This window comes from Drosophila suzukii, assembly GCF_043229965.1.
Source record: "Drosophila suzukii chromosome 2 unlocalized genomic scaffold, CBGP_Dsuzu_IsoJpt1.0 scf_2c, whole genome shotgun sequence".
In the NCBI taxonomy this organism is placed as follows: domain Eukaryota; kingdom Metazoa; phylum Arthropoda; class Insecta; order Diptera; family Drosophilidae; genus Drosophila; species Drosophila suzukii.
Genome location: NW_027255896.1, coordinates 28,239,547 through 28,267,049, shown reverse-complemented (window position 1 = coordinate 28,267,049; position 27,503 = coordinate 28,239,547). Strand labels below are relative to the sequence as shown.

At 47.4% G+C, this 27,503-nt stretch overlaps 1 protein-coding gene across 2 annotated transcripts in view; it reads right to left on the bottom strand.

Moving 5' to 3' along the window:
- DIP-lambda (Dpr-interacting protein lambda) overlaps positions 1–27,503 on the bottom strand; it is a 1,126,682-nt gene that overhangs the window by 641,045 nt on the left and 458,134 nt on the right. For both annotated transcript variants that reach the window (XR_011605241.1, XM_070998417.1), the window contains exon 5: positions 814–945. Coding sequence is in view for 1 of the 2 variants with exons in the window: in XM_070998417.1 (XP_070854518.1) it covers positions 814–945 (132 nt within the window). In the remaining variant the exon portion in view is untranslated. The remainder of the gene's footprint in view (positions 1–813; positions 946–27,503) is intronic.

Here is a 27,503-nt window from a genome sequence, read left to right as displayed (position 1 = left end):
GGTTTTGGGAACGAAACTATATTTCTAACCTATTCCTTTACCCTTATGACTTCCACCTTTTCACAAAAGCAGATTATATCTGGGTGAATTCGGCTGTGTAGTTTACAAATACATTTTTATATTGGCCGACCCAAAATATCGCATTGCGTAAGTTTGATGTATAACTTAACATGTACATAAGTCTCTAAGCTTGTCCTCTTCTTTTGCCAACAGAAGTACGTATGGCAGCAAGGACTGAAAGGTATTGATACTCAAAACGTAAGTGCACCTACACTTTTACAAAATCTTCAAATGTGAGGGCGCTAGACCCGTGACACCGTGCTGAAATACACTTGCGTTGTCCCAGAACCTTAAGAATCTGGATGCCAAGTCCCAACTATCTAGCTTTCACAGTTTCCAAGATCTCAGCGTTTATACGGACGGACAGCCAGACCGGCAGATCGACTCGGCTAGTGATCCTGATCAAGAATATATGTACTTTATAGGGTCGAAAACGCTTCCTTCTACCTGCCACGACGAATCGAGTATACCCTTTTACTCTACGAGTAACGGGTACAAAACATTGATCTTAAGCTGGCTAAAAAATATTTAACTAAAACAGAAAGGTTTCCAAAATATTAAAATTATATTTTATAAAGTTTTGGATTTTTTATATTTTGGGTGGTTACTTCATTATGAAATAAAATAACTCTCTCGAGGGAATAAACATCATGTTTTTTCTTTATATTTTTTTTTCCGTTTGTGGATGTTTTCATTTAGGCATCTGTTTATAAGCTTGTATTATACGTTTAAATATGATTTACATGTACTTACAATTGACGTAGACGTCGAAACGTTTGCTAACTGATGGCGGTATTCCATTAGATGCAATGCAGTTGTAGCCACCCATATCAGTACGATGTACATTGGTCAATACAAGCCTTTCTCCTTCCACCGACTTTAGAACTGCAATGATTAAAGTTTACTTTTATTTAAATTACTAATTTATGTATGTATACTATACATTGTATAGTCTGCAGTTAGGAAAAGTATTCTTCGCATTTTAAAACACCGCGGATAGCAAGAACATGTTACAATTAAATTTAAAAAAAAAAGATATGCCATCGTCTATCAGATACCTGTTACTCAGCTAAGGGCAGTGCGAGGGAGATGGAGATATGTAAGTAGCAAATCGACTTTTCCCGACTGTTGGCATGTAGAAAATATTAATGCATGTGGTTGTGTGTGTTATGAACGGTTTGTGGGTGTCAGAGTGGGCGTGACAAACTTGCGCTGCGTAAGAAAATTAGGAACTAAATGTGAAATCTCAACCCTTAAGCTCTTATAGTTTCCGAGATCAAAGCGCGATCACACGGGTCGATCGACTCGCCAAGTGATCCTGGTCAAGAATATAAATACCTTTATAGGGTCGGAAACGCTTCCTTCTACCTGTTATATACTTTCCGACGAATTTAGTAATCCCTTTTGTTCTACTAGTAACGGGTATAAATACTGCAGAAAGTAGTGTCGTGGGCTCGAAATTAATTATACCTGTTACTCGAAGAGTAAAAGGGTATAATAGATTCGTTGGACAGTATGTAACATTTAGAAGGAGACGTTTCCGACCCTATAAAGTATATATATTCTTGTCCAGGATCACTGGCCAAGTACGAGTCTGTCAGTATGAAGGCTTTGATCTCCGGACCTATACTACTGGTTGCAAAAAAATTGTTGGGAACACGAAAAACCTTGATTTATTCTTCCAAATCAATTATATCGCTATCAAGGACTTAAATTATAAAAACTGAGGAACATCGTCAATGCCGTCATAGCTAGTCGATAAAAGTGAAAAATGTAAAAATGTACATAAGGTAGATAAAATGTAAAAGTATATTTAATCTAACGTTAGTTAGCTGAGTATTGGGAATCTTATAGTCGAAGCACTCGACTATAGCTTTATTTCGTTTTTAAGATCGTTTGTTCTGATTTTAAGAACGTTTGTACTTTTTTAAGAACAAAATGTAGGTACAAAACGTTAAATTAAGAATTGTAATCAGAAGTCTAGGCTTGGTTTTTTTCCTCCGTGTATGTAACAGCTCGAGGAAAGCGTTTTCGACTCTATAAAACATGTGTTCTTGGCCAGGATCACTACCCTAAGGCTTATTAGCGTGGACATTTATGCACGTGGGGTTCTTTTTTAAACCCAGATCGTAGCGTTTGAGAATTGGAACGACTCTAGTAGTGAACGATTCTGTTGTTGAAAATTCTGCCATTCGATTTGTCTCTTTCGACTGGTCAGATCGAATTCTATTCTCTAGAGTTCAATGGCGCATAGATATGAAGGAATTTAGCTCTGACCTAGTGGGACTTTCAGCTTTATTTCGCAAGAATTGCTACCAGAATGAGAGCTTAAGATTTGATAGCATCGTGGATATAATGTGGACTACGATAGGGTCCCAGTTCTCAATTTAATTGTCGGAGAACTGTAAGGCAGTTAGGAAACCTTAAATGGTGTTTTGAAGCTCCTTCAAGGCTGCTCCAAGCTCTTGTGCTATGGATTGCACATTGAAGAGATTCACCTGCAATCGTTTATTTTCGAATCGCTCAGTAATATCATTCCAAGCTGAGCGGAAGCTTTCATTGGTTAGTGGAGATTGCTTAACTACGGATGGAACTTCGTGTTTTTTTAATTTAAGTGAAACAACTGTATCAATATATATCGCTATGAAAAGGTTTTGGAAAATTAGCCAGCTCCGATAGGAGGGAGTACCTGAGCGGCCTGAGACATTTGGGAGGAGACCTGTTGGATTTGCTGGAGGACCTGAGCTGCAAACGTTTCTCTCGCGTGCGTCCACAACTTAATCATAACAATTCAAGCATATTTCATATGCTTCCTTTACCTTTAGTCACCAGGAATTTAAGTGATCACTATGGACTTTCAGGTGGATAAAAATGACGTGGAGGCACCTGGAACATTTGTACTGGCCTCAAAGTGGCCAAGACAGTCGGCTGTGTGCTTAAAGCAGATTTTTCTGTTGATGCCATTATAAATAAATTTTTTTATATATTTCTTTATAGACACGAAAAATCCATTCAAATACAAATTTTGGAGTTTATAATTATAAATCTTAAAAAAGTGGAAAAGAAACAATCACTGAACGGCAGTATACGTAGTCACAAAGCGGACCAAAAGAGTTTGCGATGGCGATTTACTTCAATTTTTGGTACTAAGACCTATAATAAATCCATTTGTTCATTAGAAATTGGAGTGAAAGTGGAAAACGTTAAATTAAGAAGACTAATAAAGACACAGAAAAATCAGGATAAGAAAAATTAGCCATATTCTTTACCAAAATTCGCGTTGATTGGTACCAAAACCATTGCCTTTCAATTAATTTGTCAAATTTTTGTCTTACAACTTTTTTAAAATCTAAAAACTAACAACTTGTTTTAAAGTTCAGCAAAACAAAGCTAGAAATGGCTTAAATTCAAAAGATCACAGTTCCCTAACGCCTAATCCAAACAATTAATATTCCACAGCTGATGTTACTTGAAAGATTCTCTCCTTTTCACAAGAGAGTCATAAACACGTCACCAATAATAGGGACGCACAAGAGACCTTTAAAACTGAGAGACTAGTTTGCGTAGAAACGGACGGACAGACGGACAGACGGAGATGTCTAGATCGACTCGTCTAGTCATGCTGATCAAGAATATATATACTTTATGGGGTCGGAAACGTCTCCTTCACTGCGTTGCATGCTTCTGACTGAAATCATTATACCCTCTGCAAGGGTATAAAAACACCAAAGATATAATTTTTTTAAATTTTCTTCCTATTATTCCTATGGGAGCTATAAGATATAGTTGTCCGATCCGGCTGGCGTCGACTTATATACTACATGTAAAAGATTTAAGTCTTTTGGGAAAGTTTCAGTCCGATAGCTTTAAAACTGAGAGACTAGTTTGCGTAGAAACGGACGGACAGACGGACATGGCTAGTTCGACTCGTCTAGTCATGCTGATCAGGAATATATATACTTTATGGGGTCAGAAACATCTCCTTCAATGCGTTGCAAACTTCTGATTGAAATCATTATACCCTCTGTAAGGGTACAAAAATAAAAGTCTGGTTATTTAAATGATTTGTTTAACCTATGTCGTAAAAGCTTCTCAGAACACGCGGGCTTGCTGTACCCCAATTTTACATCAAAAGGTTTTTCAGTTACTCTAAAACTGTTGTAGAGGTTTCAAACTTGTCAAAGCCTCTGAAACGCATTTCATCTCTTTGAAAACATGACCTAGCCATCTGTAGAAGAACAGCTAGCTGCACTTAGGCGCACTCTGCTGCAACGAAACATGCAACGAACTTCGAATCGAGCGGTTGCAGAAACAGCAATGGACGCTGCATCAGCAGAGTGTCACTTGGGCCTTTTGGAATCGCACTTTAGGCAATTGTGTCAAGCTCAACAGCAAATTGAAGAAATAGACAAGGAAGAAGATTCTCGCGATCAGTTTGAGGCAGAATTTATAGCAACAAAATCTACGCTTTTAAAACGTGCCCATGTTAACAAGAGCAATGGCTTTGAGGACTCCGTCTTAATAAATTCCACTTGCTTAGGAGCCAGTTCCCATAATCGACTACCTTCTCTAAAACTCCCAAAATTTGACGGAAAATATGGCCACTTTAATCGTTTTATTGCAGTCTTTTACTTTTACTCGAACATGTATTTAGCCTTTCCGCCATTTCTGAAATGAGAAAATCTGATTCTTCACCCCTCCGAGAAATTTTAGGTACATTGGCAGCGTAGCGTGGTTCGCACCGAAGAAAATGCCTTTGAAGCGATTTTATTTCAGCTCGTTTTGCAAAAGGTCAATGCAGATTCAAAACGTGCTTATGATCGAGGTCAGAACTATGAGCAGTTTCCAACTTGGGATCATTTCAACAACTTATTTGGTAGGCATTGTCAGTTTCTAGAATGCAGCGCAAAGCCAGGCCAGGAGTTCAAGCAGTATGATAAGCGTCCAGAAAAACTAAATCACCCCCACAAAAAGGTGTTCCTAACGGCTAGAGGCAGTTGTATAAAATGCGATTTTACAGATCACAAATTAGGATCGTGCGCTTCGTTCGTTGTACTCCCACATGAGAAGCGACATACTTGGGTCTAACAGGGCCACATCGCAGCTGACTGTCTTTCGAAATTTCGATGTAGGACTTGTCGCGGGTTGCACCGTTCCTCGTTACATCGCAGGACTTAAACACACGAAACTTCTCAACCAAATGTAGATCAGACAAACGAGCAACCTCGTTGCCCCACACAAGTAGTCGCAAGTCTTTCTCGTAAATCAAATCGAGCACTTTTCCCGACCGCTACAGCTCTTATCCAGGATAAATACGGAAGGTTCCACCCGGCAAGGGCCTTGCTTGATTCTGGCTCGGAAATTAACTTTATCAAAGATACTGTTCGTACCCAAAGGTGCTTAACATGACCACACCCAACAAATCAAGCAATAGCCAAGTTGGGAACAGTACCAGGCGCTCAGTAGCACCCACTGCATATGAGAATTGCTGATCAGCGTATTATATGTCTCACTAACTCACCGTCTCACCGACTCAACGCCGCCAAAGCAGTCAGCACATTTTGCAGTGTCTGCCAAGCCAACGACACAAACTGCTACCATAATCAAAACTCCCTGACCAGCCTACCTACTTTAGAATATAGCTTACTTCACTAATCATTACACTAAACTTCAGTGTTCCAAGTAGTATGTAATCATGTACCAAATGAAGAATAAATCAGTTATCAACGCATCTCATAACTCCGCGGATCTACTTCCTACCTCTGGGAACAGGGCTCGTATTACACTATCTCTACTAGCAGCTAACCTACGCGCAGTTCCGCATCGCCTGTGGTCCGGCATCGCAGTAACCATCGTTGCTATTGCCGCGACGCGATCGTCCTGCCAGCGACAAGTGCTCATTACCCCCTTGTCCCGCGGTGTGAACCGGAAGTGTCTACTTCGGATAGGCACAAACATTGGTGACCCCGACGTGATCCTTTAACAACAAAGGATCACACCCAAGCAACCCCCATCCCACCAAAGACTGAAATTCTGACAGGAACGTCAGCTTCATCCAGCCTCACAGGATACGCCAAAAAATTCACATTTCACTAAGCACCCAGGAATTCTTCGAGTTGCTCACTGGCGGAAAATTATCACTGGGGCCTGGGCTGCCATGCCTACTTAACACTACACTCAGAATATATTGATCAGGGGCACATGCAACCTGTAAATAGTTTTGACTCAAATCAACCTCACTATGTAATTCCGCTCAACAAAAAATTTGCGTGTAGTTTTTGACGCATCTTCAAAGCCGTCGACATGAGTATCATTAAATAATATTTTAATGGTTGGACTGAAACATTTCATTGTAGATCCCAAGACCGCAAGTTTCAGTTTATTTGGTGGAGGCACAATATTTCTGACCCGTTGAAATTATTTTAGTTGAATACTTTCACATATGGGCTTGCTTGTGCACCGTTTCTCGCCATCAGAAGCTTGTATTTCATAGCAGAGAAATATAAGAAAGAATTTTCTATCTGAAATTATATCTAAAGAGATGTATGTCGATAACCTCCTTACAGGAGCTAACTGCATTGAGGATTTAATACTGACTATTGATCAAGTTACTGGAATCTTGTCTTGTGCCGGATTGGAGTAGGATTTTCCCCGAAGCATGACTGCGAAATACATGGATTCGCAGATGCTTCACTACGTTGTTGTTACGGTTTTTGTATATATCTGCGCTCAATTCAAAATGGATCAGTAGAATGTCATTTACTCATAGCAAAGTCAAAGGTTGGCTCAATTAAAATCCTTTCTCTTCCACGATTAGAGCTCTGTGCTGCATCAATTCATTGTGATTAAATTGTTTTGTAGCTAATCGGACCTCAGGAATTCAAACTAAATCATGGAACATTTCTTCACGTCATGTGCCAAAAAAAGAAAACCCGGCTGACATATTATCTCGTGGATGCAAGGTCAGCAAACTTCAAAATACAAGTTGGTTTACAGGACCAACCTTTCTTAAGCTGGAAGAACATTTTTGGCCGCAGTCGTTGGACAAAATCGAAACCATGGATGCGGATTTGGAAAAAAAGCAACTTTCAAGTGCACCGAGTCTAAAGAAAACATCCTTGATCAAATCGTGTTCTTCGAGTAACAGCTTACGTTTTGCGGGCGTTTAACAAAATTCCTGCTAGCAAAAGCCTCTGCGTGTCGCAAGCGGTTGAAATGCCATCAACTGAGTTGCAGCACTCTTTCCTGTTTATTGTAGGACTTATTCAGCATCAAACGTATTGGAAGGAAACAGATTGTTTAGAGAAGGGTAAAGTCCTCAACGCAGATCTTCAAAGGCTGACACCTTTGCACGGTGACACTGATTCGTGTTGGCGGGCGTCTTGAAAATGTGCAAATAACGGTAGAAGCCAAATACATACTTTTACTAGCAAAAGATCCCACATTCACATATAAACTCGTCGAATATCTTCACCAAACTAACATGCACGCAGGGCCCAAGGCTCTAATCGGAATCCTACGTCTCCAAGAATATATCGTTAACTCTCGTCGGCTGTTTATCAAAGTGGTGCACAACTGTGTACACTGCTATCACTACAAGCCTCATTCGCTGAAACAGATCATGGGGTCACTTCCTGCTGACCGATTGCCACTCACAGAACCCTTTGCTGTATCTGGATTCGACCTGTAGGGTCCATTCCTGACGTCCTTTCGTATTCGCGGAAAGGCTCCATACAAAACATATATGGCCGTCTTTGTTTGCTTTGCCACCAAAGCAGTACATGTAGAACTAGTACCAGATCTTTCAACTAATATCTTTATTCTCTGTTTAAAGAGCTTCATCGGGCGGAGAAGTTAGCCAAATCGGATATTCTGCGACAACGCAACCAACTTTGTTGGAACCCGCACTCAATTAGAGGAATTTAAAATGCAACTCTTCAGCCAGCAAGCGTTGAAGGACTTACAAATGCTCACCTCATCCAACGGCGTAGAATTTAGCTTCTTTCCACCCCGCGCACAACTTTTTGCCGGCTTGTGGGAGACGGCGGTGAAGACCATGAAGCTTTTATTGGTAAAAAACACTGGTCACTCACATCTGACGTACGAGGAACTCCAAACTGTCGCAGTTGATGCTGAAGCCGTTGTCATCCCACGACCCCTCGCGCCTCTTTCAGAAGATCCAAACGTTGGAGAAGCCCTCACTCCATTGCATTTTTTGGTCGAAACGTCTTTAAAGGCACTTCCAGAGTCAAGTTCAGAGGAATGCAACCTACCGCACTTGACACGTTGGCAACGGGTCGCCCACATCAAGCAATAATTCTGGGAGCTTTGGCGACGAGATTACCTGCCCACCTTGCAGGCCCGCAGCAAGTGGCTTTCTCGAAAGGCGAACATAGTCCCTGGTAGCTGGTCATGATCCATAAAGACATCGCTTCAATGGTTCTTGGGACGCATTCACGCTTGCCTCTTTATTTTAGTTGAAATTGTATGCTAAAATATTACCCTCTAGTGTAAAGGATTATGATCCACAATGAAACCGGAAAATCATGAGCTTTCTTGTTGTGCATAGCCCAACCAAATGTATAACCAAAAGCAGAATATAGTCTAACACATAACTTCGTGATGGTAATATAATTGACTCCGTTGTTTCAATTTTTAGATCGAGCTCCGCCATCTGCACAGGGGCAGAGGCGGTGCAATAGCAACAACCACTGGAATTTGCACAAGGGCAAATCTTACCTTTGGCTGCCTCCCATTAGGCAGCGGATTATGCAACCATGTATACATTTACAGTAAATAAACAGTTCCGGACAGCCAGCGGGTATCCTCCAAAGAAGCAATACCGACGATGCGAATTGTTCAGCCGCATTTATATAGTTGATTTACACCAGTGGTCGGCACACACATACCATCACAAGTTTTCCTTGCATTAGTGTGAGTGTAACAAACACGAAGTTTGCGCGCGGCGTGCTGAAGCGAGACGTTTCTCTGCTTTGCACTGAGATCTTCTGCCGCAGTAACAAAAAAAACGCGCCGAAGTTGAGAAAAAAATGACCCGAAGACCCATGCCGAAGTCACACGAACATGTACGTTATACGTGAGCGAGCAGAGGATGGGCAGAACACTTCCCTATGCTCACTAGATAGGCCGCTGCCGACCACTGCTTTACACAAACCCATACTAACACAACACCTACCCATCTCCCCTCCCAAAACAACATCTTACTACGGGCCGAACTACGGTGTAATTTGTACCGTGGCAAGAGTCAGTCTGGCTGGGGGCCCGAATCAAAAACCAACCCAGTCTCAAACGGTGTGCTCAGGGACATGGCGACCCCCTGTTCTCACTATCGCCTTACCCGGGACTCACGTATCTCTGCCCGGGCGGACCTTTCCCCTTCTCCGCAACTTGTGGGACCAACTATGTCTGCTGCAAAATTAACAAACAACAGAAAACAGAGACGGGAACTCTTAGAAAACCCACGGAAATGCCGAACACTGTTTCCAGCATCCGCACCAGCACGGTCCTGAAAGGGCCGCATCCCAAACTGGGGATGTCGGGTGGCAGTAAGCCAGCCGCGAATGCCTCCATCACGGGCACTTCTGCGCCCAAAACAGCGGTAGGCACAGCAAAGGTGCTCGGGCCACCCGCTGGCGCAAACAAATTTACCTACGCCGAAAGGCGGACTGCCGCCAAGACTCTGGGCTCTAATTACAGGAGTAATATTGCCTGAATGGCTAAAGAATGGAATGGGCAAGAAAGGTGCTTCCTTATTACGGGTAAGATAAGCCCACCCAAGATGGGGCTCAGACGAAAAGGCAGCGATCCCTCGACCTACGCGGACCATCAACGAAGAGATCCAAAATCCAGCCATCGGTCTCTTTCGCCGACATCACCAAGGACCGAGTCTTACTCGGTCTCATAGACAAGGGCAATCCGGAGGGCAGGATTCCCAGGAAGAAGTGGAAGGCAGTGGAGTCCCATATTTCCCTAATTTTCCTGCGCATGGTGCGGGAGAAGCCAGGCATATCGCCCTGCTGCATGGATGCGGGCTAGTACCAGGGCAGCGTCAAGGTGGTGGCCTGTGACAGTCAGCGGTCACCTGGCACCTGGTGGGGGCCGGAGGACGGCTACTCTACCGATACTTCGCTGAGCAGAGAGATGCGAGCGCTCGGACCGGATATCGAGGACGTGGACCTCAGCGACACAGAGGAGGCCGACGTCACTGTGGTGGAGGTTGCAGCTGTAGATGTCAACAAGTCTTCTACAAACAAACCTGCACCACAGTAAAGCAGTGTCTGCTGCACTTCTGCTTCGCCTGACCGAAGGCGGAGGCAAGGTCGCTGGACTAGGAACAAAGAAATACAAGCTTATGCTTGACCCCGAAGAAGGTAAAATTCGAACCTGCATATTAGCCAAAAGGCATCTTAGTATATTTCTACTTCGCAATTACAGCAACGGAGACAACACCGCAGTAAGCCTGGAGCTGCAAAGTGGCTCTATAAGGGTCCTATCGGCCTACTTGGCCTTTGAAAAGGAAAACCCCCAGATGCGCTGGTCAGAGGACTGGCAGAGGATTGCGAAAAGCTCAGGAAAGGTTTAGTAATAGGCTGTGACGCCAACGCCCATCTCACTTAGTGCGGTTGCCCAAACAATAACGACAGGGGTGAGTCTCTTTTTGATTTTATCTTCAATTCAAACCTATTCTTATGCAATAGGGGCAATGTCCCTACCTTCATAGCCAAAACTTGTCAATCGATTATATATTTAACGTTGGTATCAGACTCACTCGTAGGCGCAGTCAAAAACTGGGCAGTCTCTGACGAGCACTCCTTTTCTAACCATATATTCATAGAAACCGTATTGTCCCATGATTCGCCTTTGCCGCCCAGTTTCGATAGCCCTAGACGAGCCGACTGGCACAGGTACAAATAAGTTCTGACGAATATCCTCCCCATGGAACCGTCAGAAATTGTTACAAACCCACAGGAGCTGGACAGAACAGAAAATAAATTCACAGAAGCATGCAATACTGCCTTCAAAGTAGCGTGCCCCACAGGGAAACCAAGGGGAAGGAAAAAAACCCCCTGGTGGACCCAACAACAATCAATACTCAGAACCAACTGCAGATGCCTGCTTAAAAGAGCAAAGGCGGGAAATGAGGGCACTAACTGGCAGAACTACAAGTATGAACTAGCCTCTTACAAAAAGGCCATTAGAAGAGCGAAACGAACTGCATTGCAGACCTTTTGCTCTGACATAGGCTCAGGAAAATACTCTCTAAGACAGCCGCGCCTTTGGGCTATCTTCAGAAAGCAAATGGATCATGGTCAGACTCCAGTAAAGAGTCCTTGGACCTGCTCCTAGACCCCCACTTCCCGGGGAGCCATCCTCCAGGAAGAAGAGTAGGACAGGGAATCGAAATAGATCCCCTCCTATTAGACCGCAACATGAAGTGGTTCATTCATAGTTTTAAACCATACAAATCGCCGGGACTGGACGGGATATCACAGCAAAGGATTTTAGGCCAATAAGCCTAACACAATTCCTGCTAAAGAGCTTTGAAAGAATGATAAGCCTACACATAAGGGCCACTATTGACCCGAAACTAATATCAGAGGCACAACACGTTTATACCAATGGTAAGTCAATCGAATCGGCGCTACACTTGGTGGTAAGCAGCATCGAGAAATCACACTGATCGCCTTCCTGGACATAAAGGGAGCCTTCAATAACGTGCTTCCCACTGCTATAACAGAATTTCTCACAGAACTAGGGGTTGAGCAGCCAATGAGTTGATCCATAAATTGCTGATAGGCAGAATGGTCATAGCCACACTAGGGACCTCAAACCAAACTAGACTAGTGAGCACAGGCACCCCGCAAGGAGGTGTATCACCCCTCCGGTGAAATATCGCAGTAAATAAACTACTGCGGATTCTGGAAGGAGGAGGTTGTAAGGTTGTGGCATACGCAGACGACGTCGCCATCATCTTTAATGGAAAATTTTCACAAACACTTTGCGCTAAACTTAATGTACTATCGGAACAGACGATAGAGAACGGACTTGGGGTAAATCCCTCAAAAACGGAACTGGTTTTATTTACAAATAGATAAAAAATTCCAAAACTCAACCCACCTATTCTAAACAATTATAATCTCTCTTTTAGCGATCACGGCAGATACTTGGAGTTAGTATTAGATAGGCGTCTGAAATGGGGCTTACATAATCAAGAGAGAACCAAGAAAGCGACCATTGCACTTTACTCCTGTAAAAAAGCAATTGGGCTAAGATGGGGCATGTCCCCTAGAATAGTCAACTGGATATACACAGCGGTAGTCAAGCCAATCCTACTATATGGAGTTTCTCCGTGGTGGACCGCTCTACACAAACAATGCATCTTGACTCCCCTAAACAAAGTACAGCGAAATTCCCCAGCATGATAAATCGATTCCAAGGAAAACGGATCTATGCAAATTCTTTGAAAATAGTCACACACCCTGACTCCAGATAAAAAAGAATGGGAGCAGGACCGACCGGGCACGACGGACGCAATCTGCTTCTATACAGATGGCTATAAATTAGAAGGACAAGTTGGCGGAGGTGTATACTCCGAACAATTAGATATCAGGAAGTTATTCAGGCTCCCGGACCACTGTATCGTCTTCCAAACGGAGGTCCACGCTATAAAAGAAGCACTAAACTGTTAAGGGAACATAAGCCTCATGTCGCTCATCTCTCCATGAGATGGCTAGTTTACTATCACCCTAATATGGAAAGTTAGCCAGGCAGGGCACCATCATGCCTCTCGTCTCAGAAAAGGATAATGTCGGCAAGCCCATGGCAAATGGCAAGCTAAATATTGTAACGAACTGATTTTGTTGTCTGCTCGCTACAAGATTCGTGCGGCAAGCTCAGAAGAATGTGTGTTAGTCCCACCAAATTTATATGATGTGACTGCCCCGTAGATCAGTGAGAAAACAAAGGGTTCAAATGGTAACAGTAACATTTATTCTCGTGGTATTAGTACAGCGGGTGTGTGGCTGGGCTGGCTTCGGTATCTCCTTGCTTTGGTTTCGCCGGCTGCTAGTGCTCCTCTTCGTAGCTTGTCGACGCGTTGACTCGACGTCCGCGGACTCCTGTGTCTCGGGACGCTCGTAGTGGCCGCCTCTGCTCGCTTGCCGACGCTCTGCCTCGGGGTCGCTTGTCGCGCCTTAGATTCGCAGAGAATTCGGCCTTGTGGGCTTAGGGAAGCGTCACCGTTCTCAGACTAGGGTGAACCAGCTTTGCTCTCCAGGCCAACGCCTTTCGAGGCAATACTTGTCCCTTGCTCTGTCCCGGACGGTCCCGCTAGGTTTTTGCTCAGATCGCGCTGACAGTCAAGGCTACCGCCAGGAAGCCGCCTAACAGTTCACTTTGCTTTACGCCTAGCGCAGACGAACGTTCCATCCGGCTTCACCCTAATGCTTGACGTCCGCGACGCTCCTGCGCTCCCTAATGAGCTCCGCGCGCCGATGATAACGTGGCTGCCAGAGATGTATGCTGGCGTCGCTGCCGGTGTCCTCTGCGCTGTCTCCTGACTAGTTGCTCAGTGCCCTGGCACTCGGGAAATTCGCCGGTAATCGCAGGGCTCTCCAGGCGAACGCCTCTTGAAACCGCAAATCGATCCACCGCTCGTCCGTCACGCCATGTCCTGCTTGGTCGGGCAAGGTGCGCTGGGTCTTAGACAACTTTCCTCCCCAAGCTGACGGCTCTTCGTCGTAGGCCTCTTTCGCTTGTCTCTGACAGACCCGCCGGGCGACTCGTCAGAGTGTGGTCGTGGCAAAGTTGGAAAACAAACGCCTTGACTTAGCCGTGTGATGCCTTCCGGAACTCAGCCACTTGTATCTCAATTCGAAGATTTCTGATGTCCCAATCCCGTGCCTCCTGGTTGACCCACTTGTCCTTCACTGATGAGAGATGTAGCACTTCTTCTCCCGGTTCAAAGTTCACGAGAGAGTCCAAAGTCCGGTGGAGTTCCGTTATCCCCTTTTGCACAGGGCACTCTTGCCCTGCCCGCCAAGTCTCCATTCTCTCATTATCCGCTCCTTGGTCTCCAAACTCTCTCGTTCTCCATCCTTGGTCTCCAAACTCTCTCGTTCTCCGTCCTTGGTCTCCAAACTCTCTCCTCGCCGCGCCGTCACTACACGAATTCGCCGCGTATCTGGTGAGCGGTCGGCCATCTGCTGCTGCTGCTGCTTAGACTTGTGGGGAGTTATTCAACTTCTCACATTCCCCCTTACTTTGAAAAACATTGAAAAAAAACTAGCCTTCGAGTCCCTGTGATGCTCCTTCCGATTCCCGCGGCGCTCCCTCGTTGCTCCCTCGATGCTCCCTCGACGCTTTTAACTCTATTGAGTTTCTACAGCGCTGGTCATCCTCCTCGTAGCAACTTGAAATCTCCCGCGCCGATATTTTCCATGATTCCACTGGGGCCTCGATACTCATGGGCTACCGATCCCCAGCTCGCTGCTCATTGCTGCGTCCTACTCCTTTCATTGGTTCCTCCGCCTGGTCACACCATCCGATCGATGTTTATTCGACTATCGATACCGACGGTGCGGCGTTGCCACCTGCTCGTTGCGATATTTCCACCTTTTGCCGATATTTCCATTTTCGTGTGCCCATTGATCGCACTATCGTCTAGTGCCAATGGATCGCCTATCGAGGCGCCCCCTTCCCTGGCTCGTGGTGATTTTGCAAGTTTCATAGGTTAGTTTTCTTTCCATTTCTTTCACTCCTTTTCGTCTCATCCTCTGTCTCTCTTTTCGTCCTCTCTCGCCCTTCACTCGTCCTCTGTAGGCTGCGTCTGACTCCATATTGGCCACTTTCGAGAGTGTGTGCGGAGAGGACTTCGCATTTGCTTCGCAACCGGGACAGCAGGTAAGTACTATGATGTTCGTTTCTGCTTTCTGCATTAAGCCCCTTTGAATTTCAGGTTGCTGGTGCGGCCCATGCATGCCCCGTTTTTTTTCCCAGCCACGTCCCCAATCAACTTCTTGGCCCCGTGCCCCCTTTTTTTTATTTTTTTTTACTTGGGAAATCATTGTCTTGTGTTTTTCTGAATGATTATTTTATTGTGCGAACACCCGGATGCCCGTGACTCCGAGCCTCACCCGGTACCTCCGTCCGCCTTCGGTGACCAAAACGCAACGTCTGTCGCCCTTCCGCCGTGCCGTCGCGACCGCTGGTGTCTCCTCGATCCCCCTCGTAGCGGGGAGTGGGTGGCACCTCGGAGGGGAAGGCGCGCAGGCCTCGTCCCCATCCTCGCTCTTCCGTCCCGTACTGGGCGCCTCGGCCGCGTACCTGGTGGTGAGTGGAACCTCCCTCGAGTCCTCCACCGGTTCCTCCCACAATCGTCGCTCTTCCTACTCCGCCTCCTGCAGACGGGCATGCCATCGCGCCGCCGCCGCTTCGTGGTCCTGACGCAGCCTGACCTGCCACCGCGCCTCCTCCTCCGTCGTCCTCTGCTGCTCCTCGTCCGACGGCTCCCGGTCCCGGAACCTCTTCCGAGCTTCCTTGGTGGCCCGGCAGACAGCCTTTGTGTGGCCCCTCGGGAGTTCCGCTCCTTCGACGTCCGACGTCCCGCGCGGTATTCGGTTGCCCGCCGCCGCTCTCTCTCTCTTCGACGACGGGATCGCCGACCACCTCCACGTCGCTATCCGAGCTCACCGCGGGTTCTGGCGCGGACCCCTCGGCGTGGGTCCGCTCCAGGGCCCGCCGACTGACTTGTAATGCTCGACCGTGTGCTCATCTTGGTTTCTTGACTTGTAATGCTCGACCGTCGCCAGGCTCCCCTTACATAAACCTCGGTTGCGCGCCTTCCTCTTTGCCCGACACCGTTACGTCCTTTCCTGGGGCGCACCCTCTCCTACGGTACAGCTCTCTTTGCTGTGCGGTTCGTTGTTCTTCTGAGTTCCCTAACCAACTAGCTTGAGACCCTAACTTGATCACCCTTGGTGAGTATCCCTGGAAGTTGTCCTTGGGCCGGGTATCCTTGGGGTATCGTTGGGCTATCCCACGGGTTTCCTTCGGGTGTCCTTTGGGTATCCTTGGGGTATTATTGGGGTATCCTTCCTGTTTAAGATGATGTGCTTTTGCTACTGTTGTTGCCGACCTTGTCCGTGTCGTTCCCGCCTGGCGTAACCACGGATGACTCTGGCAAATGCCCGACGCTGAATTCTGTGGCCTTGCGGATGGATCCCTATACCAGTATCCTTGTGCCGTTTTGTAAGTGTCCCTTCCGCCTGGCGTAATCGCGGATGACTTTGGCAACTGCCCGACGCTGAATCCTGTTGCCTTGCGGTCGGGATCACCATCCATCCTTATCCACATCTTTGTGAACTATCCTTGTAACTGTCCTTTCTGCGTGGCGTGTGGATGACTCTCGCTTAGACCTGACGCATAATCCTGTGGCCTCGCAGTCTGGATCAATGTGAAATCCTTATCAATATCCTTGTGACCTATTCTTTTGGTTGACCCTTCTGCGTGGCGTGTGGATGACTCTCGCTTAGGCCTGAAGCATAATCCTGTGGCCTCGCAGTCTGGATCAACGTGAAATCCTTTTCCATGTCCTTGTGCTATACTGATTGTCCTTTCCGTGTGGCGTATGGATGACTCTCGCTTCGGCCTGACGCCTAATCCTGTCGCCTCGTACCTGTTGTTAGACATCTGACGTATCTGCTGTCTGCTCGTTTTGTTGTTGCTTGAGCTTGCCAACGTGAACTGTCCTTTCTTTCTTCGATGTGTGTGGCGAATTTTGCAGATCACTGGAGAGACGAAATCTACAACCTGGTAAGGGCCACCGTACCTCGGGGCTAGTTTTGCAGCGAATCCTTTAGCCGCTTTGGACAGGTGAGGTTCCTTGGCCCACACTATGTCGCCCACCGCTGGTGACCATTGTCTCCTTCTCAGATTATAGTGTCTGGCTTGGTCCTGGGACGCCTTTTCCATATTTCGCCGTATGATCTCGAATACCTCCCTCAGTTTGTTGGCATTTTCCTCAGGGGTCACCGTAGCTCGTCCAGTGCCTAGGGTTTCCTTATCATACAGGCTACTGGGTAGACGTGATTCCCTGCCTTGGGTAAGAAACGCCGGTGTATGGCCGGTGGATTCCGATGTGCTCGTGCTCACTGCTAAAATAATCTCAAGCCACTTCTCGTCCCAGTTTCTCCGCTCCTGCCCTGCGAATTGCTAAATCATGGTCTTGGCTGTTCTGCTTGCTCGTTCAGTCTCTTGTGGTGTGTATGGTGCGGTGAATTGTTGACTGATACCCATTTCAGCCAGGTAACTCTTAAGGATGCGGCTTGCAAACTGCACTCCGTTGTCCGTTATGACCACCTTCGGGACCCCGTACCTTGCGACCCCTAAACGCCTTCTTGAGCGACTCTGCTGTCGCACTGCGTAGGGGCACCAGTTCTGTCCATTTCGAAAACCTGTCTATCATGACCAGCAGCATTTGGTTCCCGTGCTTAGATCTTGGTAGGGGTCCAACGAAGTCTGCACATACCGTGGCCCATGGTTCCTCCGGCACTTGGGTCAACATCTTCCCGGCCGCCTGCATCTGATTGGGCTTAAGCCGCAGGCAAATCTCGCATTTTCGTAAGTGGGCTCGGGCGTCTCTATGCATGCCTGGCCAGTAGTATCGGGCTGCCAACCGTGCAATTGTCCTCCGGCTTCCTACGTGTCCCGCAGACAGTGCGTCGTGGTTTTCCCTCAACACTGTTTCTCGTAGCGACTCTGGGACGCACATCTTCCATGACGCGACATCTTCACTGCCTGCTCGGTGAGGTATGTTTCTGTACAGTGTCTCACCATCCATAACATAGTCCGGGTACTTCTGCGGTTGGGTCCTTATCTTTTTGCTCATGTCCTTGATTGAGCTGCACCCTCCTGAAGCTATTGTTGCCGATGCCTATTTTAATCCTCGTAGCGTCTCTGGTAGTGTTTGTCTTGATAATGCGTTGGCCACCGCGTTTAGCTGACCCTTTCTGTACGCTGTCTCAAAGTCGTAACTTTCCAGATATGGCCTGAGCTTCCGGATCGCCCAGACGATCGCCAAGCACTCCTTCTCCGTTGTTGAGTAGTTCTTTTTTCGCGCAGTTCAGTGTTCTGCTCGAATAGGAGATTACTCTTTCGCCCTTTTCGGTGTCCTGGGTCAGTATTGCTCCGATGCCGTAGTCTCTGGCGTCTGTTTGCAGGATGAAAGTTCTACTGAAGTACCGGATCTGACACGAGTCTTGCCTTTACTTCCTCAAACGCCATCTGTTGCTCTGGTGCCCACTCCCACTTACTGCCTTTGCGCAGCAGGTCATTCAGGGGTTTGACGATTTTGGAAAACTCTGGTAGATCAGATCCTGGATCTGTTCCTATTCCCTCGCTAGTCACTCGATGTCCCAGGTATAGCAGTTCCTTCTTAAAGAATTGACATTTTTCTGGATTCAGCTTCAGGTTTGCCTCCTTTAGACGCCGGAACACTTCTCTAAGGTTTCGTTTGTGTTCTTCCAGCGCGCGACCGATCACTATTATGTCATCCTGGTTAGCGAATGCTTTAGGTGACATCTCGGCCGAGTGAACTCCGAACGGCATTACCCTCAACTGAAACAGACCTTTGCCTGGTACCGTGAACGCCGTATATTGCCTGCTACTCTTGTCCAGTGGGATCTGCCAGTATACATCCTTCAGATTCAAACTGCTGATGTACCGCGCTTCCCTTAGTTTATTTAGGATGTAGTTTATGCGGGCATTGGGTAGGCATCCTTCACAGACTTCGCGTTGATCTGTCTGAAGTCGACACACAGTTTCCACTTGCCTGTCTTCTTTTTCACTATCATGATGGGGGAGCTGTATGGGCTCTTTGAATGCTCTATGAACCCCATTTGGAGAAGCTCGTCCACCTTTGCATTGATTTCCCCTTGGTGTTTTGGGTTCTTGCGGTAGTATCTCTGCTTGATTGGCTTGTCATCCTTCATTATACCCGTTACTCGTAGACTAAAAGGGAAACTTGCCGTCCTTGGTCGTCCTTGTAATCCTTCCTAGAGCAGCAATTTTGCCCGCCATTTCTTCGCTAACGAAGCTTGCCGTTGCTCCGGTGTCGATTGTGGCTGTGTAGATGTTCCCACCAATCATCACGGCTGCAGACAACTGCTGCTCCTCCTCCATTAGCTTGCCCGTTAGTTTGGAGAGCTGACATTGTGCGATCCCCGCTCGCCTCTCTGCGCCTGAGATCGCTGGCCATTTCCCGATCGTTGGCAGCAATCGACATTTCTGACACCCACCTTGCCGCATATCCAGCAAAATAACAGCCGCTGGTTTCGACATCCTCTAGCCCAATGTCCGTTCCCACCGCATTTCTGCGTTGGATGTCGATCATGTAGTCCTTAAACGACTCGCTGAGGCCTTGCTTCCTTTGTCGGACCTGGTTCGCTAGCCTAGCTAGGTGTGGAAGCTTTCTATGAACTCTGCCCAGGTTCTCCATTTCTTGTTGTTGGCGATGAAACATTTCAAAGCCCTTCCTTTAAGCAACTCCGGCATCGCTCGAGGGATCATATCAAGGTCCAAGCCGTACGTGTTGGCGGACCATTCTACCTGCTCCAGGAACTCAAATGGTTTTACGCCCCGTCGAACCTGAACGACCATTCTCGGACCTGTTTAGCGACCTTTGCATAGTCCGACTGGCTTGGTCTCGGGGTCAGCGCTGCTGTTTTCTTATCTTGGCTTGACTCTCTCCTGTGGGCCTCTTTTTGCATGTTGTCAAAGCTCAGGCTTGCCACCAGGTTGTCCCCTTCAGCGTTCGTTAACGTAATGCTTGGGCCGGCTATGTCGTCGTATGTTGCTTCCAGCTCGGCCCAGATGTCGACGAGTTGTGGGTCGTTCTCTGTTTCTGAGTAGTATTCCGACAGTGCCATCCTTATGTCGTCTATCCTGCCGTCCAGGGCGACATTAAGCCACTGTGCGACATGGGCGAAGTCCTCCTTCTTAAGGCGGTAAATCCACCTCTTTCCCATTTTTATTGTGCTGTTCTCACTGTTGGGACAATCACGTTGGGCGCCAGATATAACGAGCTGATTTTGTTGTCTGCTCGCTACGAGATTCGTGCGGCTAGCTCAGAAGATTGTGTGTTCGTCCCACCAAATATATGATGTTACTGCCCCGTAGATCAGTGAGAAAACAAAGGGTTCAAATGGTAACAGTGGGATTTATTCTCGTGGTATTAGTACAGCGGGTGTGTGGCTGTGCTGGCTTCGGTACCTCCTGGCTCTGGTTCCGCCGGCTGCTGGCTTCCGCTGGCTCCTGGGTTTCGGGACGTTCGTAGTGGCCCCCTCTGCTTGCTTGCCGACGCGCTGCCTCGGGGTTGCTTGTTGCGCCTTAGACTCTCAGAGAGTTCGGCCTTGTGGGCTTAGGAAAGCGTCACCGTTCTCAGACTAGGGTGAACAAGCCTTGCTCTCCAGGCCAACGCCTTTCGAGGCAATACCTGTCCCTTGCTCGGTCCCGGACGGTCCCGCTAGGTTCTTGCTCAGATCGCGCTGACAGTCAAGGCTGCCGCCAGGAAGCTGCCTAGCAGTTCACTTTGCTTAACGCCTAGCGCAGGCGAACGTTCCACCCGGCTTCACCCTAATGCGTGACGTCCGCGACGCTCCTGCGCTCCCCAATGAGCTCCGCGCGGCGATGGTAACGTGGCTGCCGGAGATGTCTGCTGGCGTCGCTGCCGATGTCCTCTGCGCTGTCTCCTGACCAGTAGCTCGGTGCTCTGGCACTCGGGGAGTTGGGCGGTTGCTGTTCGGGAGCTTCGCCGGTAATCGCAGGGCTCTCCAGGCGAACGCCTCTTGAAACCGCAAATCGATCTACCGCTCGTCCGTCACACCATGTCCTGCTTGGTCGGGCAAGGTAAGCTGGGTCTTAGACAACTTTCCTCCCCAAGCTGACGGATCTTCGTCGTAGGCCTCTTTCGCTTGTCTGTGACAGACCCGCCGGGCGACTCGCCAGGGTGTGGTCGTGGCAAAGTTGGAAAACAAACGCCTTGACTTAGCCGTGTGATGCCTTCCGGAACTCAGCCACTTGTATCTCAATTCGGAGATTTCTGATGTCCCAATCCCGTGCCTCCTGGTTGACCCACTTGTCCTTCACGTACCGCTTCCAACCGATGCTCTGCCAACTGCTGCCGTCCCGCTGATTCCAGTGATGCTTGTGGCACGCCTGTGTGCCGCTCCACTGATGAGAGATGTAGCACTTCTTCTCCCGGTTCAAAGTTCACGAGAGAGTCCAAAGTCCGGTGGAGTTCCGTTATCCCCTTTTGCACAGGGCACTCTTGCCCTGCCCGCCAAGTCTCCATTCTCTCATTATCCGCTCCTTGGTCTCCAAACTCTCTCGATCTCCCTCCTCAGTCTCCAAACTCTTTCGTTCTCCATCCTTGGTCTCCAAACTCGCTCTCCTCGCCGCGCCGTCACTACACGAATTCGCCGTATCTGGTTAGCGGCCGGCCATCTGCTGCTGCTGCTGCTGAGACTCCTCAACTCCTCACAATATAAAAAACTATTTTAACTAACTAGCCAACACTCATTGGTAAAACGCATCACAGTGTCGTTTCTCTTACCAGACATGGCTTGTGATAAACAATAAAAAACTTCGGAAGTACTCAAATTCAGCCGCACAGAGAGTGGCATGCAAGTTCGAGCTCTTACGGGCCTCTGGATCGTTGGCACACATGCCGCCAGGCCAAAAGCCACAAATAATAACTTCTGTAGAAGCTGCAGAAATAAAGAAGAATAGGAAACGGTAGAACACCTTCTTTGCTTCTGCCCAGCACTATGCAGACTCAGACTAAAACACTTAGGAAACCGCTTCATCGACGATCTAACCCAAATATCGGAGATTAATCTTAAAAACATAAGTACTTTTATGAAATCATCCGGGTGGAAGACATGCTGATCAACTTAACACAGGTTGAAACATATAAGATATGGGACCCTAGAGAAGGGAAAACGAGATCATGAGGTATCACAATGGACCCATAGAGGTCTAAGTGTGTCGGACTATAGTCCGACAGCCGCCCCAACCTAACCTAACCTCTATATAGATACATGAAGGCTTACATTTTTTTATTTATTGGAATAATTTAGAAACTGATTTGTACCTTAATTATGTTTCAGGTAAATGAATAAATATAAAAGAAATGTATACAGATCGTTTTGCCATAATATTTATTAAAATATATATATTTTTATAATTTATAAGTGATACAAAATCGTTATGCTAATAAATAGTACTAACTATTGCCTTTATTTTCTTCCTTTCAGATAATAAACAAGAGAGAACGCTAAAGTCGAGTGTCTCGACTATCAGATACCCGTTACTCAGCTTATAAATTAAAAATGTCTTAAGGTTAGGTTAAAATATTAAGATGATCGCCTTAAAATTGGAGTACTCTTCGAAGATTCTCAAAAAATCGCATAAGGCACACGGGTATCACCATCCGAGGGTAAGTCGGAAATGGAAAAACAGAAAGATTATTAATTACTGCCTTCTAGAGCTTTTCCACACTGGGTAAAAGATCTTCCGCCTCTTTCTTCGCTTATGTAAATGCACTGCAGGTCAGAATGGAGAGAGGGGTAATGCAATGATCGAGAATCCCCCTTTTGCGCCAACACCATTGTTTTTCAGCAATTTAAAGTTTACATTAACATAATCGGAGCTAGATAATTGAAATTCGTATTGAGTTTATTAGAGAGATAGAAAGGTAGACAAAACGGACAAATTCTTTAATTGTTAATTATTCAATAGAACAAGCTAGCCGCACACTCTGCTCTCTCTTAGCGCCGGCAACGATTTTCGCTTTGCCGCGCAGTTCGGCCTGAAACTAGCCTTCAGATCCGAAAAAAAGTTTCACTTGTGAGTCACCTTGTGAATAACGCGGGACATGTCAGCTTGCACGAGTGAAGAAGAAGTGACACTTCATATTGACAATTGTATGTGATGTCCGCTTTTTCACAAGTTAAAATTCAATTGAAAATTTTTTGATTTCCTGCAGGTGACACGTCCCGCGTGAAATCAATTTGGAAGTCAGAATATTTTCATTGAGTTTTCACTTATGAATATTTAGAATTTAAAAGACATACATTTTTATTTACTTTTAAATTAGTTTTAATTAAATTGCTTTATTAAGGTTTTCCGTTAAGAAACAATTGTTATTAGTAAGCCTTATTCTCGGCTGAGGAACTTGTGAGATGGTTCCAAAGTCGCCTAGCTGGGGCAACCGAGCGGGTCGCAGGTTGCGGATAGCGGACGACCACTCTCGCAGACAACTGTGAATAAGCTGGTGGGAGAAGTCAAACACGGAATCGTGGACGGAAACCCCAGTAAATAAACAGTCCCGGACAGCCAGCGGGTATATTGCAACGAAGCAATACAGACGATGCGAGTTGTTCAGCAGAATCTAAAGAGTTGCTTTACACAAACCCACTGCCAACACAACACCTACCCATCTCCCCCCCAAACAGCATCTCACTCCGGGCCGAACTACGGTGTAATACGGACCGTGCCAAGAGTCATCATGGCTGGGGGCCCGGATCAAAACCTAGCCCAGTCTCAAACGGTGTGCTCAGGGACATGGCGACCCCCTGTTCTAACTATCGCCTTACCCGGGCATCGCGGATCTCTGCCCGGGCGGACCTTTACCCTTCTCCGAAACTCGTGGGACCAATTATGGAATTAAAAAGCAACACAACACAAAACACAGAGACGGGAACTCTCAAAAAACCCATGGATAAGCTGAACACTGGTTCCACCATCCATACCAGCACGGTCCCGAAAGGGCCGCATCCCAAACTGGGGATGACGGGTGGCAGAAAGCCAGCCGCAAACGCCTCCGTCACGAGCGCATCTGCGCCTAAGGTGGCGATAGGCAATGCCAAAGCGCTCGGGCCACCCGCTGGAGTAAACAAATACACATACGCAGAAAGGCGGACTGCCGCCCAGACTCTGCGCTCACATACTAGGAGCACTGCTGCCACACCTTCGCCTGAATGGCTAAAAAAGGTAGAGTGGGCAAGGATGGTGCTTCCTAACTATGGGCAGATGGTGCTTCCTAAAAGGCAGCGATCCCTCGAACTACCTGGACCATCGGCGAAGAGATCTAAGATCCATCCATTGGTCTCGTTCGCCGAAATCACGAAGAACCGAGTCCTACTCGGCCTAATTGACAGGGGAAATCCGGAGGGCAGGATCCCCAGGAACAAGTGGAAGGCAGTGGAGTCCCACCTCTCCCTCATTTGCCTGCGCATGGTACGGGAGAAGCCAGGCACCTCGCCCTGCTGCATGGACGCGGGCTGGTACAAGGGCAGCGTCCAGGTGGTGGCCTGCGACAGTCAGCGGTCGGCTGACTTGTATAAACAGGCGACGAGCATGCTCGGTGGGGTCTACGAAGGGGCGAACATCGGCGCGCTAGACTGGTGCGATGTCCTTGGTTGGCCCCGAGCCAGGATCTGGCTTCCAGCAGCGATCAAGGCGCCGGAGGACATCCTCTTCATGTTGCAAGAATGCAACCCGCACCTCCCCACGAAGGACTGTTAAGTTGTTAAGGTGGAGGAGCATGAAGGGGACGTCAACCAGGCGGTGTTGGTCCTGAACAAGGAGTCAGTTGCTCCGATCGAGACTGCTCGACGAGTGCTGAACTTCGGGTTCAGTGCGATACACATCAAGGTGTATAAGTTCGACTCCAATGCCGCTAGTAGCTCTGCCGGCAACCCAGCCGAGCAGGTGCTTGCTGAGGAAATGGAGGCACCTGGTGGGCCGGAGGACGGCTACTCCACTGATTCTTCGCTAAGCAGAGAGATGCGAGCGCTCGGATCGGCTATCGAGGACGTAGACCTCAGCGATACAGAAGAGGCCGACGTCACTGTGGTGGAGGTGGAAGCTGTAGATGTCACTAAGACTTCTACAAGTAAACCTTCACCACAGTAAAGCAGCGTCTGCTGCACTTCTGCTTTGCCTGACCGAAGGCGGAGCCGACCTAGTCCTTTTACAGGAACCTTGGGTAGTAGGAGGCAAGGTTGCTGGACTAGGAACAAAGGAATACAAGCTTATGCTTGACCCCAAGGCATCTTAGTATATTTCTACTTCGCAATTACAGCAACGGAGACAACACCGCAGTAAGCCTGGAGCTGCAAAGTGGCTCTATAAGGGTCCTATCGGCCTACTTGGCCTTTGAAAAGGAAAGCTTCCCAGATGCGCTGGTCAGAGGACTGGCAGAGGATTGCGAAAAGCTCAGGAAAGGTTTGGTAATTGGCTGTGACGCCAACGCCCATCACACCCAGTGGGGTTGCCCAAACAACAACGACAGAGGTGAGTCTCTTTTTGATTTTATTCTAAGTTCGAACCCATTCTTATGCAATAGGGGCAATGTCCCTACATTCATAACTAAAGCTTGCCAAAAGATCATAGATCTAACTTTGGTATCAGATTCGCTCGTAGGCGCAGTCATAAACTGGGCAGTCTCTGACGAGCACTCCTTTTCGGACCATAGATTCATAGAAACTGTATTGTCCCTTGATTCGCCCTTGCCGGTCAGCTTCGCTAACCCCAGATGAGCCGACTGGCACAGGTACAAAGAAGTTCTGACAAATATCCTCCCCATGGAACCATCCGAAAGCATCACAAACCCAAAGGAGCTGGACGGAACAGTATATAAATTCACAGAGGCATGCAACACTGCCTTTAAAGTGGCATGCCCCACAGAGAAACCAAGGGGAAGGAAAAAATCCCCCTGGTGGACCCAACAACTATTAATCCTCAGAACCAACTGCAGTTGCCTGTTTAACAGAGCAGAGGCGGGAAATGAGGACACTAACTGGCTGAACTACAAGTTTGAACTAGTTTCTTACAAAAAGGCCATTAGAAGAGCAAAACGATCGGCATGGCAGACCTTCTGCTCTGACATAGAAAAAACAACTGATGCCGCAATGCTCAGGAAAATACTCTCTAAGACAGCCGCGCCTTCTTCAAAAAGCAAATGGATCATGGTCAGTTCTTGGACCTGCTCCTAGACGCTCACTTCCCGGGTTGCCAACAAGCAGGTCATCCTCCTAAAAGAGGAGCAGGAGAGGGAATCGAATTAGATCCACTCCTATCAGACCGCAAAATGAAATGGTCCATTCATAGTTTCAAACCATACAAATCGCCAGGACCGGACGGGATAACACCGGCTCACATCCAACAAGCAGGAAAAATAGCCATAAACTGGTGGAAAAAAATATTCCAATCCATCCTGGCGGTAGGAGAACTACCAACAGCATGGCAAGAAACAAAGGTGGTTTTCATTCCCAAGGCAGGGAAGGCCACTCACACCACAGCAAAGGATTTTAGGCCAATAAGCCTAACATCATTCCTGCTTAAGAGCTTTGAAAGAATGATAAGCCTACATATAAGGGCCACCGTAGACCCGACACAAATATCAGAAGCACAGCACGCTTACACCAAAGTTAAGTCAACCGAATCGACGCAACACTTGGTGGTAGGCAGCACCGAGAAATCACTCAGCCTTCAATAACGTGCTTCCCACTGCTATAACAGGATCTCTCACAGAACTAGGGGTTGAGCCGCCAATGGTGAGGCTAATCCATAAGTTGCTGATAAGCAGAATGGTCACAGTCACACTAGGGACCTCAGCCCAGACTAGACTAGTGAACAGATGCACCCCGCAAGGAGGTGTATTATCTCTTGTGGAGGGAAAATATCCACAAACACTTTGCGATCTTATGACCGCTAAACTTAAAATTCTATCGGAATGGACGATAGCGAACGGACTCGGGGTAAATCCCTCGAAAACAGAACTTGTTCTATTTACGAATAGGTACAAAATTCCACAACTTAACCCACCCATTTTAAACAATTGTAATCTCTCCTTTAGCGATCACGCCAGGTACTTGGGGTTAGTACTAGATAAGCGCCTCAAATGGGGCTTAAACAACCAAGAGAGAACCAAGAAAGCAACCATTGCACTTTACTCCTGTAAAAAAACAATTGGGCTAAGATGGTGCATGTCCCCTAGAATAGTCAACTGGATATACACAGCGGTAGTCAAGCCAATCCTACTGTACGGAGTGGCTCTGTGGTGGACCGCCTTGCACAAACAATGCATACTGACTCCTCTAAACAAAGTACAGCGAATGGCAGCTTTGTGTATTAGTGGAGCCCTTCGAACCACCCCGAATGAAGCGCTGAATGCGATCTTGAACCTCCCTATCCTGGTCTTAGCAGGCATAGAAAGGGCCAAGTCGGCAGCTATTCGACTGGGGGACACAGGGCAGTGGAAAGCCCCATTTTATGGCCATGCTAAAACTCTCCAGCATGATAAATCGATTCATATATTGAATATAGTCACACACCCTTTGAGGCCCTGATTCCTGATA